This window comes from Triticum urartu, unplaced genomic scaffold, assembly GCF_003073215.2.
Source record: "Triticum urartu cultivar G1812 unplaced genomic scaffold, Tu2.1 TuUngrouped_contig_4630, whole genome shotgun sequence".
In the NCBI taxonomy this organism is placed as follows: domain Eukaryota; kingdom Viridiplantae; phylum Streptophyta; class Magnoliopsida; order Poales; family Poaceae; genus Triticum; species Triticum urartu.
In genome coordinates this window covers 785-13,893 of record NW_024115234.1, presented here as the reverse complement: position 1 = coordinate 13,893, position 13,109 = coordinate 785, and the positions used below count along the sequence as shown (strand labels likewise).

General features: G+C 45.1%; 1 protein-coding gene and 1 long non-coding RNA gene across 2 annotated transcripts; both read left to right on the top strand.

Annotated features, from left to right (window-relative positions):
• The first annotated feature begins 1,665 nt into the window (after positions 1-1,665).
• On the top strand, positions 1,666-7,066 carry LOC125528095. Its single transcript, XM_048692607.1, has 6 exons — positions 1,666-1,787; positions 2,078-2,220; positions 3,380-3,490; positions 3,572-5,814; positions 6,377-6,449; positions 6,593-7,066. Exons 1-6 carry the CDS (start codon positions 1,694-1,696, stop codon positions 6,740-6,742), a joined length of 2,814 nt encoding a protein of 937 aa, XP_048548564.1. The 5' UTR covers positions 1,666-1,693; the 3' UTR covers positions 6,743-7,066.
• Positions 7,067-11,212: 4,146 nt separating this feature from the next.
• LOC125528096 lies at positions 11,213-12,023 on the top strand. Its single transcript, XR_007292321.1, has 2 exons — positions 11,213-11,673; positions 11,749-12,023. It is a non-coding gene; the product is annotated as an uncharacterized LOC125528096 (long non-coding RNA).
• Positions 12,024-13,109: the final 1,086 nt, after the last annotated feature.

The window sequence follows — 13,109 nt, the reverse complement described above, 5'->3', positions numbered from 1 at the left end:
CGAACTGGTGGCAGTCCTTGGTGTGGGTGTGAAGGCCGACACGGTGGATCTGGCCCTGGCACAACATGGCTGGTTGTGGTTGCTCCTCGTATGATTTGTCGGTGGTGGTCTAGGTCGCGGTATCTCGGCAGTGTGGGTGGGGGAGGTCCATTGCTGCACGGCTTCGATGACAATTTGCTGTGGAGGATAAGGCATCTTGGGCAGTGCTGCCTGAAACCTTGGAGGAGTGGAGATGCACGACACTACGGATGAAAATCTTGTTCTATTTTGGCTGGGCCGGCGATGATGGCACCCGTGGGTGTCGTTTCCCTCCTTGGAGGCGTCGCTGAGTGTGTTGCCATTTCCCTCGCTTGCTTGGTGTTGGCAGTTGTCTCTGGGCAAAAAACTCGATTCGATGCTAGATCGGTACGATGGCGGCGTCTTCGACATCGTCCTTCTGTTGGGAACATCGTGCCAGGAGATATGGAGTTCCTATGTTGCGCTCCTCCGGTGTTCGCCGTTGTCCTGATCGTGTTCTTCTCCGGATGGTGAATCCAAGACGGTACCTTCCTCGGGTCGGATCGAGTCCTGCCAATCTCTTGCCACCTCCTTAGGCATCAAGGGGGATGGTGCGTCGACAAGAGAAGCTTGACAGGAGCTGATGTTCTTCGGAGGAGAACGATGTCGATCGAGACGCAATGAGGTTCTCGGTTTTGGGTAGGCTCTTTTGTGTTGTAGTTTGTGTTGTCGTGGGGGGCCGCCGTTTGACTAGCCGGATGTGAGCTTGTGCTATGCTTATTATTCGCAGCGAGTGGTAGTCGCCTTGTACTTATAATTCTTTATATATATATATATATATATAAACTATTACATACAATTTGCGTACTCTCAAAAAAGTATTTCAATTCTAAAAGAACCTCTCTGTATACTGGTCAATGACCAGACAAAGAAATAAGAAGGCACTGCCATGCATGCCTATTTCTTCCGTGCAAGGTTTTTATTTGCATCCAATAACAGCATGCCAGATTCGCCGCCAAGGTTTTGATCATGGCGCTACGGATGATTGTGGTACGACTCTACCACCAGGATAATTAGAACGATCGCTAAATTTGCAAAACTACAGCTTAAATTTGATCGACTGGTAAGAGCCTAGGATGAACTAATCGATCAATAACTAAGAATCATACTGTATTCTCAATTACCAGGAGAGATCGGAAGTACTACTAAAATGGAGAAAAAGATTAAGAAAAGTTCGGAACACGCACTGTGCATCTGCTGCCGCGAGTGCCGGTCAATCAGCCGCCGCCGTCGCGGTGGAGCGTGCCCGGCGCCGCCGAGCCCGTGCCTGCCTGACGACCAGGGTGAAGCGAGCGTCAATGTGAAGAGGAGAAGAAAGAATCGAGCGCTTGATTTTTGTGCGAGGAACCTCGGCTGCCGGCGGCGGCTCTACGGACGGGCAGCGAAACTGTCTGCCCGCGCTGTGCGGAATTGTTTCGGCCAGGCCCAATGGGCTGTAGCGCTCCCTCAGGGCCGGGCCTGGGGGGAATCTCACGCTGCTGGGCCAGCCCACGTACGGAGAAGTAACGAAATGACGGCCCAGTCCGTGCCGCGGCCGGGCGCGACGCCGCGCTCCGTTTGATCTGCCAAAGAAAAGAAGTGGAGCATTTTTTTTTTTTTGCAGTTTTGCCCCTCAAACTCCTCTGGGTGGTTCACAATGCCGACCCCCTTCTCCGCCTGCCGCTTCGCCGCCCACTGGGTGGCCGACGCCCTCGCCGGCGACGAGGCCCTCGACTTCTCCCTCATCAAAGGTATTATCAGCACCGTGAGAGGACGCTCTGCCTATTCCGACCACCTCGACGCTTTCAATGATCTCACCTAGGGTTATCGGTGCTCCGCAGCGCTGGTGGGCGTCTTGCCGGAGTCCCTCGCGGGCGCACCGGAGGAGACGCGGGAGCGGGTTGCGCTGCCCTCGCCGGCGACGAGGCCCTCGACTTCTCCCTCATCAAAGGTATTATCAGCACCGTGAGAGGACGCTCTGCCTATTCCGACCACCTCGACGCTTTCAATGATCTCACCTAGGGTTATCGGTGCTCCGCAGCGCTGGTGGGCGTCTTGCCGGAGTCCCTCGCGGGCGCACCGGAGGAGACGCGGGAGCGGGTTGCGCTCCGATGCCTGGGCGGGACGCTTAGGGTTGATGCCACACGCTCTTGCGAGGAATTGCTGATTGAGTTGCTCGGACAGGTATGCGGTGCTTTTGTTACCACGTGCATTCTGGTGGTTCATAGCTTCAGACTTTTGGTTTACCTTTTGTCATAACTGGAATAATACTTGTGTAGTAAAGTGATTGAAATTTGGTTCAGACACAAAAGTATAGCAAGATGGAAGACACCGTCTCTGCATTTGCTCCTAAGTATTGTGCTAGTTAGATTAAATCTTGTCCAGATCATGATGCAAAGTCAGACCACAACTCATAATCTTAATTCCTTCCTTAAAGAATGCAAAACATGCTCATTCAAGGTTGATTCATCCGGTGGCCGAAATGTAGTCCTTGCAGTTAAAAGTTGGAGACGACGGGCTCCACTATACAGCGAATCAGCAATTGATTCCACGGATGGGGCTTGTTATTTAGTTTTGCATTTCTTCCATAGGTGGTAGAGTTATGTTTTCACTGATTCATGAAGTGATTGTGTTCAGCGACAATAGCCACGAACATAACAAGAGCATACTTTGCGTATTGTTTGCAGTATGTAATAATGTGTGCTTATCAATGGCTCAAAATATGGCAGCGTTCTAAATTCTGACAGGCATCTCATTTTTGGTATTTAGTCAACAGTAGTGGGCTTTTGTGAGGCTGAAAGCAAGCATACACCTTTAATATGTCATGTTCTCTGTGGAGAACTTGTCTGCTTGTACCTAATGAGTTGTTCATTGATCCAGTGCTGTAGTTCACCAATTTTGCTACTTGCTAGGCTAGACGATGTTATTATTTGAGCTCATGTTTCTTGTGATATGAAACATGATATATCCCTTGGCAATTGTGTCTCAAGTCCTTCCAAGTGCCAACGCCCAATAGACATTACCTCAGCAAAGGGTATTCTAGCAAGTTATACGTTTACGATGTCCCTACAGATCATAACAGCATCACTTTACAGTTGAATATTTAAATTCTTTAACTTGTGTAAGGAGCAGGGATGCCGTTAGATATTGCACATCACATAATTATGCATGTTTCTAATGGTTATGTCCGGTGCTCTTTTATGATTACCACTCCTTGTACCTTGGCGAAACAATCATCATATGCTCTGGTGTCTTTAATTTGTGGTAGCTAATACATGCTGCTATTTAGCTAGTGTCCAGATGTTTTTGAGTTTTTTGCTTTACATGAATGTAATATCTGCAGGTTGGTAGTTCAGGAAGCTTGGAGAAAGATATGCTTCTGCCTTTTGGCAAGGATATCCAAAAGTTTATATGCATCAAGACACCTGCTTTACCAGAAACTTCTTTTGAGCTGGTATGTCAAAAAAATTATTCTCAAAACTGAAAATAAAAAGACTCGCTTCACGTATGATTAATCTTCTCGTTTTATGTTCAGCTTAGAGAAGTGAACACAGACATCACGTGTATGGTCCCACCGCCCCCAGTGGAGAAGGGTGGCAAGAACAATGGCATTGACCAGTCGCTGTGCAGTATCAACCCGGATCATGATGTAAATGCTGAGAGGCATGGGTGCCCTACAGATAGTTCTGATCTTCAGCGAGAGAGTGTAACCGATTTTGTGAGCGAAACTTTCACAAGAAATGTGCAGAAGGATCCTATGGTGCCAACTCCCGATTTCCATGAACCATCTACGCGGTGTTACGACCGCCCTCAAGAAGATACTATTGGTGTTGGTGTCAGTGTCAGATCCGCACAAACGAGTCCAAGTAGTGATAATAGAAACATGCCCATTACAGCCGAGCCTGCTTCAGCTACCTGCAGTGCTACTTTGCTTCGAGGTAATACTGGACTTATGTCAAAGCAGGTTGCGGCGGAGACTACCATGTCCCAAGAAAAGAGTCCAACTACCATTCTTCAACAAGAATCCTGTGGAGACAAGTACAAAAATTCATTCCATGATAATGATGGAGAGAGATCACATGGTAATGGCACCAACATTCATTTATCAAAGAATCTCAGCCATGAAGGATTGACCATGCAGGCTACGGTGGCTCCAGATTCTGACAGAAGCACTGATGCTTTACTGGCAACTACATCTGAAACAAGATCCTTGCCTGAGTTTGTTACTGTGGATGGTACAGGCGTAATTGCAGAACTACATGGCAGAAAAACTCGAAGGAGTTCACTGCAACATGACAGCAGTGAGAAAGCAAGTCATGTTTTGGATGAGGGTAGTGCTAGGATTGAGACAGTGGAAAAGGATTCTGGTCATAATGAACGGAATCTGCGAACTGCTGGTGTTGTACCTTCTGTTAGCTGCAATGGGGCTGTTCAAGGAGATAAATCTGAAACCAACCTTCTACAAGAGAATGCCACAGGGCCTTCTACATTGTTTAAGGAGAAGAAAGATAAGGTTCTTCTGGAAGTCAGTTTTGCTGACAAAGCCAATCCAGCACTACATGATGACGGCAACATCTTGGAAAATAATACATCCTATGGTAGGAAGACTGCTCTAGTTTCTCCTTGCTGCAATGCGACATCAAATGTGCACCGCTCCAATGACAGTCCCAGTGGGTTTGCAGCCGCTTGTCTTCTATCATTGATGGGCAATATGCCGTCCTGTAGTCAGGATAAAGATGCCAATGGTTCCACTCAGGGCTTTACGGAACAAGATTTATGCATAAAATGTGGTAAAGATGGCCAGTTGCTGAAATGTAGCAGCTGCTCATTAGTTTCTCATGAAAGCTGTTTTGGGTCATCAGTGACATTTGATGTTTCTGGCCAGTTTTATTGCCCTTTATGCTTCTATACTAAAGCTAGTGAAGCATATCAAAAGGCTAAAAAAACATATTTGGAAGCTAGGAAGAACCTATCTGCTTTCCTTGGCACACAGCAATTCCCAAAGGAACACCATGAACAATCTACTGGAAAACAGCAAACAGCTACCAATAGCAAGGATCACTCGAATGAGCATAATACATCCAAAAGGCAAGGTCAGTCTGAAGCAGATGACCTTTCTCATAAGGGTGAAGAACCTGGTGAGCAGAGGGAAAAGCAGAGAACAAATGATACAAGTGATGTACATCCTGAAGAGGGTCAGCTGAATGGGTGTGATGCTTCCAAAAGGCAAGGTAACCATCAGTCCGATACATATAATCTTTCTCATAAGGATCTAGAACCTGGTCAGCAGAGGAAGAAGCAGAAAACAAATGCTAAAAGTGGCGCTTGTCCTGAGGGTGTAATCACTGAAAAGGCATCTTTTGGTCTGAATTGTGATATTGCACCCAATAAAGATTGTGTACTCCAAAATAAAAGAAAACAAGTTGAGCAGTCTGCGGAAGGTGCAGAAGCCCATGAAGATGGTAATGGCAATTCATTTTATGCTGTGCAACATTCATCTCAGAATAGATGCAGTCCTGTTGCCAACCAGACTGTTGAGGCTGAAAAACATGACAGTCTTACAAATTCTCACGACCCCAAAAGTTCCGATGAAATAGAAGCTACATCTTCAAATAATTCTGGCAAGCGGTCGTCGCCTCCTTGGCGAAACATGAGACACCACAAAGCAAGATTCCAAGAAAAGGAGACAGTGGTATCTTGTAATGCTAAAAAACCATTGCGATGCCAGGATCAGCAGATGCCTTCACCATCAAGCAAACAATATCAACACAAGCGTTAGTAAGTGTTAAGAAGGAGCTTCATAAGCACTTCTTTCCCCGATCATATTCTTTGGAGTACTTAAAAATATCTAACTGGTTAACCTATAATTAAACGACATCGAACATCTTCATTTAGACTTGTGATAAGTAAATCTGTATAGTTGATCTGAGATAAAGAAAAAGCTGTAGGGTGGATGTTTGTGAGGCCGAACTTACTGAGTTCCAGTGCTCTTGCACAAGCACTTTCTATTATTTGTTCAGCACCGTAGATAGTATGATGCTAATTAGCTTCAAGATGATCAAAACTTTAGGAGATTATATCTCTAATCAGACTTGCCACTCTATGTCATGATATTTGATATAGAGGAAAGTCAGCCTCTTTATTCAGGGTCAATTTCAAATCCGCAAGAGCTTTTGAGAATTCATGGTTAGAATGAAGTTACATATGCGATAGTGAAGTTAGAGTGTAGTTAACTGAATATGTTTTCCAATTATTGTGAAACTTTATATATTTGGAAGTGTACATTGTAATGGCGTCTGTTTTTGTAATTTCAGAAACTGAGCCATATCTGTCTTTGCAGCATTCCTCCTCTTGCACCACCTGGAAGGCGCCCAAAGCTCTGTTGGACAGAAGAAGAAGAGCAAGCTTTGAGGGTATGCATACCCCAGAAAGTTAACTGACATTACTGATGCTGAAATCTTCTGCCATCTTTTGCTAAATTTCCTAGTTACTAACGTGTATGTAGTTGTGTTCTTGCTAGCATGCTAACATAACACCATTGGCTATTCTGACTCAGGATGCAATGTTAAAGTTCACCCCAAAGGATGATGCACCAATTCCGTGGACTCAGATATTAGAATATGGCAAGGATACATTTCACAGGTCACGCCTTGCGAGTGATCTGAGAGTCAAATGGAGGAATATGAAGAAAAAATCAGGATCCTAGTACTGATCAACTTTTGCCTCAAAAAGGTACTGGCCATCTGGCACCTAGTGCAGCTATTGTGGCATGCTTGCCTAACCTTTCATTCACCTCTTCGAGCCAGCTCTTGTCCATTATCTTGTAAGACTGTACATAGTTTGTAATGCTGGCTTCTGCCCCATGCTTCTGGATGAAACATGTAGATTGCAAGCATTACATCTTACTAGGGGGCTTCATAAGCCTCTGCTATCTGTTAGTCTGTTGTTGTGGGTATAGGGTTATGTAAAAAAGCTGTATTTTTTTCCAGCAAATAAGCATATAGTCACCGTCACAATTTCCAATAGGAAAGGCCACTACACCATCTGGCACCTAATGACAAAACGAAGTTCCAAAGACAACACCAACAGGTCTTCACACAATTGTGCCTATTGGCCACAACACAACAAATGTTGAGAGGTTTCAACCTGGTCATGAAATGAGCACATAGGATTACCAGACCATTTCCCGTTCTCATCACCTCCCTAGTTAGGGGAGTATCACCAAAGAACTAGCTATGGACATGGGTGCGTGGGAGCTAGCTATCCATGTGCCAGAACCATGAGTTGGTTGCGAGATCTTATGGGTTTCATTTCTGGCCTACCCTAACTTGTTTGGGACCGAGGGTTGTATCACCTCCCTAGTTAGAACAATACCTTGGAAGAACCACCACAAGAACATTTGAATTTTCAATGGAATTTCTGCATCCCTAATCCACTTATAATGACCACCAGCCATGTTACTCTCCAAACATTCGTACATGGATTTAGTAGTAAGAATATATTTCTTGGCAAAAGCCCACCATATCTCATCAGGAGTAGGGTCAAGAGGAACGGTACTAGTAGAAACAGACAAAGTGTTCCGTTGCTGAGCCAAATTAGGAGACAATCTCCTTCTGAAGGAGGCAGTGTCAACCTGCTGAATATTTTTTACAGCACACTCAGGTTTTATTGCAAATACTGAAAAGTTGAGGGAATTGTTCACACATGGGAGGTTGCCTATTCAATGATTTTTTTGGAAGTATAACAATATTACTAGGGAGAGGACTAGTTAAGGGAGACAGGCAACCGTGCCCAAGAGGCTGAGATGTTCATGTATGCCGGAGAACAATTCCCCTGCTGGAAATGACTAATACAGGCAAATATGGTGTGCTGGTTATTTCATTGTACTGTTATTCTTATAAAGGATTACCGGTCCAGCTACTACTGTGGAGGTCCTGGATGGTTGATTTCAATCATAAAATAATAATGTTTATGTGGCTGATAGATGTAAGGTTTTGATTAGTTTAATTCCAATGGCGAATGTTGTGATTTGTTACATCAGTTCCGGTCATTATTGATTTTCCATTCAGTCTAAACATGTAGCCCATAATTTTGTGGACTGCCGCTAAACGACGTAATTAACCCATTTGTTTGATTTCCTTGGAAAGTGCTTCTTTTAAGGAATGCCACAAAGTTAAACCTTGAACTTCAGTACGTGACAAAAAAAACATATTTTGGTTACTACTCCCTCTGTATCAAAATATAAGATGAGGGAGTATTTGCTTCTTAGTATCTCTAAACAAAATCCACAACAATAAGCTACGCGCGATGGCGCCCTCTCGCGACGTCCACGTCATCACAGGTATACTGTGCCTGGCAGCCAATCACGAGAGAGGTTCGCGCTGGCCAGTGGGGCACTTTGTGTCCTCTCTCGCCTCCTCATTCTCTCTCTCTCTCTCTCTCTCTCTCGTTTACTCCTCCTGGGGGCTAGGGTTAGCGCGGCCGCCGCCCCATCCCTGCTTGCCGCCGCCTCTGCTCCATCGGCCCATTCCATCACCTCCGACGCTGGCCACTGGAGAAGGCGCCCCCCTGAGACCCTTTTCTTCCCCAAGCCTTCTGTCCTCGAGTTCCAGCCGACGTCCATGGTGGTTGCAGAGGATGGGAGCAAGGGGATGGCATCGAGGAGCTCCGCCCACTTCTTCGCGCCAGCCGCCGATGCAGCTCTGCCTCCATCCCCACGCTTGCAGCGACGGTGGTCCACGGCACCGTCACCATCTTCCTCGGCAGGAGCAACACGCCCGACGCTGCTCCGCTGTTGCCGTCAAGCGCTGCTTCGCCTCTGTCGTCCCAACTCAGCCATCGCTGGAGGCCTGCACTTCTGTATCCATCTTGTTCCTGGAAGGTTCTTACGACAGGTTAGTTCCTGTACTTGAGGGTTCCTTTAATCTTTATTCCAAATTAGTTGCAAGTAGGCCGTGAATGCATAGCATGGTTCGTTGGATGTATTGCTTGGAGATAGACAAATAAATAAATGCCAATGAGATGTTCTTTGTGTTGGATTCGTTGGATATTTTTTCCAAGGAGGTTGTTGCCGGAGGAAACTGCTAGCAAATGTGCAGGCTTCATAATTGGAACTAGCGCGCGCGAGGAGCTTGACTGATTGATTGTGTCTTGCAAGAGTCATGGACCACAAAGGTGGGCAGGTGACGGGTTTGTCGCTCTGCCCGGGTGCGCTCAGGACAGTGCTCCTGTTGTTCTTGTTTTTGCTCCGGTTGATCTTTCCCATGCAGGCAGTTCGTATGACTGGAGCTGTTGCTTCTTGTTGTGCTTTTTAGGGTAAGCTTCTCTTTGTGTTTTGATTCATGGTGCTGCCGCCTGTGTATTTGCTGATGTGCTTTTGTGTTGCCCAGGTTCCTGTGAGGTGAGCTGGTTGCTTGTTCTCATTCCTGGGTCGGGCAACGGGTGTTCCTTTTAGTTTCATCTAAGTTGAGCTTCGTCTGCCATTGAGGTGCGGTTCATTCTCTCCATGTATGCATGTGCTGCTCCAGTGCTGTTTTATCAGTTATTTTTGTGGTGGGTTCGTGCTCGTCACAACTGTTATTCATCACACATTTGGTGGTCGTCTGCAATCTCATGTGCCCTTTGTTTTTGCCTTTGATTTAATATTTCAATTTATAATCAATGAGTCTGCCTTTCATCAAATGCCTAACTTTTGAATGGCATGAGCAGGTTCAGTGTACTACATGTGGAATGGTCTCAAATCGCTATGAGAATATGATGGATGGGCTTGACTGTTGAAATTCAGTTCATTGCTGTAGAGTGGCTTGATGGGGACAATAAGTCCAAATGTGATGGGTAAGTCCTATTTACCGCATCTATACACTTCTGTTGCTTAGTAACAAATTTTATAGGCTCATATTTTGATATAAGATTTAGAGATTATCTTTCTTTGCCATACATGTTGTGCTTAAGTTCTTAGAAACAAAATAAAAAAATCTTTTCAGAAAGCCATACAGGAACAAAAAAAAACTGAAACGCTTATAAATAGCAAAAGAATGACATCTAAATCTGTACATACAATTTTGGTAATCTCTTCTATAAAGAATCTGGATGATTGTTTCAGTAGGTTAAAACTCTCTCTGTTCTTATTGCTGCTGTACACAAGCTGTTGACCTTGCTCTGTTTTCTTGGTTGAATTTGCAGACCGGGACACACATCCTGCTACATCCCAAAGTTTTTTTTCCTGATATAATGATGCTGAAAGAATCAGAAAATTCAGAGTCAATCCTGATATAGGACACTTTTTTGAATTTTTGCTGTTGGTGGTCGTCGTCGCAGCTCCTTCCCTCCACGTCGAAGACCTTATGGCTGAGCTTGTCTCATGGTGGTCGTCGAGCTCATCTGGATTGCGGCTGTATGTGTGCAATTTGGTATGAATATCGCCCTTCCCTCCCTTTCACTCTCCTACCCACCATGGGAACTTTTGGCACATATTCGATCCAGATGCATGATTATTGGTGAGATCTTTCGATGATTCTGTTAGCACTTTAATATGAACCTCTGGAGTATTGTTATGATTTTGTTAGCACTACCATACGCTGATTAGGTCACTTGTTGAGTTATTCCAGAATCTATTATGCTCTTTTGCACAGAGTTTCTTTGGTTGAAACTATCAGCTGTGCCTATGTTTAATAATTCTAAAATTAAGAAACAGTATGACAGAACGACCTAGGAGCCTCCACAGCGCTTTGCCGTCGCTCGCCGTCCGATTGCATCGATCGCAAGTCGTCTGGTTGTCTTCACTCGTTTCTTGGGCCGCTACTCTGCAGAACTCTCTAGCTCTGTTGTGGTTGATTGGGCTGGTATTGTAACCGGGCCGGTGCACTGAATTCATTGGCCTGTTTAGATGGTCCACGCCTTTCTTTCATCCCCGCACCCTGATCCCTCCCTCTCCTGTCCGAGTTGCCGCCGTTCTTCTCCTCTCCGCCAGCACCGCTCAGGCAGCCACCTCGCCTAAAAGATAAGGTCACGAAAATAAAATCTCCATCGGTGGCGTCTCCTCTAATATTCCCGTGATCAGCGGGCAGTGAATACAGAGCGAGGCAGGCAACGACGGATTGGCCTGGGTGGGGAGATGCGGCCGACCAGGTCACGCCATTGTGCTTTGAGCAACCAGGGGGAGGAGTGTTCCCGGTTTTTCTGGCGGGTGCCCGGTGGACCTATTCCGCTGCACTGCGTCGCCACCGGTGTGGGAGGGCAGTTACGCCGGTGTTGGTATAAAATGGCAGAGCTTCCGAGAGCAGTAGGATGGCGGTTCCAATAGCTGGGACGTGCGAGAGAGCAGAGGTCGAGCGTCAAGGTGCACTTCTACTCCGGCCGCCTCCAGCCGTGCAGAGGTCCCACACCACTGCATCCTTCGGGCGCTTCTCTGTGCTGGGTGATGGGAAGATGAAGATGAAGATGCGGATCATGGGTAGGCAGGTAAAACTGGGACTGGGTTGAGCACTTGAGGCTTGCTGCAACTGTAAGAGGCCAACATCTCCTACTAACATGCTTCTGTGGCTTGCGGTGGCTCGACACCTTCTACGGCAGACACATGTTCAAATCCCCATCAACTCATATATGGATGACAAAGCACAATGTTGTCGTTAGCATGAGGTAATTTTATTCTGCACCTATTCAACACTTCAGTTCCAGCAAGCATTTTTTGTAACCATGGACATATTATTTCAGTTTTATGGCTCTTGCCGGGGATCCATGTGGCCAGTCACATGGCTTGATCGAGCGACCTCCCATAGAACTTGCACTGCCTCCGCCTAGATTCCTTGGTGATATATCATATATCTACTTCCGATCCCCTTTTCTTCACAAATCCATGACTCCGATGTATTTCCATGGGTTGCTACAAAATGCATGTATCTTGGTATGATGTAGATGAAACATGTCAAATATTCTTACACTATCTGCTTAATTTCCTCTCAAGCCAATCGACTTTGATTGGATGATCACTTCATTTTCTGCTTTGCTTGTCTCTGTCAAATGCAAATTTTGAGGTATACGTAAGAGCGGAAGATTGAGCTATTTGATTTTTTATCTTATATTTGCTACTCATAAGAACATGCATCAACTTATTTTTGGCCTCTTGTTCTTGTTGAGAAAATATGAGATGTCGCTTCTTTTGCCCTTCGAATGTCCAATGATGAATAGAAATTTGAAAAATGTAAAAATGTGGCAAGAGTGTACATTTTTTTTACAAAAGCTTTGATTATTACATTCTAAAATTGGGCGGGCGCGGCAACGCGCGCTATCATGTTCTAGTATATCAATATATCTGCTCCGTCTAGAGAGGATAGGGGGCTGCTTGGGCATGGCGCAGCAGGGCATGTCAATATAGTTTGGAGTCTGGGAAAGGGAGTGCTCTGCACCTAGGTAAATTAGCAACACGTACTCCTACTTCTCAAAATATGCATGTTTTGAATTAGTTTTTTATTTTCTTAAGATCTCTATAGAATTTTTGTCTGAATAACTAAAAGTATTTGTTCAGAGTACTTTGATTTCTTAAAATTTTGGTCAATCAAAGATATATTCCATTTTGTTTCAGAATAGGATGTACTTTCCTTACAGGATAGACAACATGGATAAGAATGTGTACATAGCATCTTTTTATGGGTACATTCAAGCTTAAGGCTTTGGACATGTTTGAGGATACATTTGGTCCCTTTGACTGCGGCTCTATATTTTTTTCATAGCAAGTCAATTGGGTGTGCACAGGTTTTTGCAGAAGCATAGTATAGATGGAAATGTGACAAGAGTGGAGCTGCCCGTTAGGTTTTTAACCTGCTTTTGATCTTGTGTAATTACAAACTGTCCAGTCCCACAAAGAAGTTAAATCTTTTTTTTTCCAGAAATTTGACTATAAGTTGGCTTCCATGGACATGCAGTACTCAACATATGATATCCTCCCGACTCTGACTGAACTATGTTTTGATGCAAATTCAGACATGCTCTGCATTTTTTGGTAGGCATTTAAGCTCTAAAGACATAATTAATCAGAAGAAAAAGAGATCCTTCTGGTTTGCTAGCAAAAATATTTC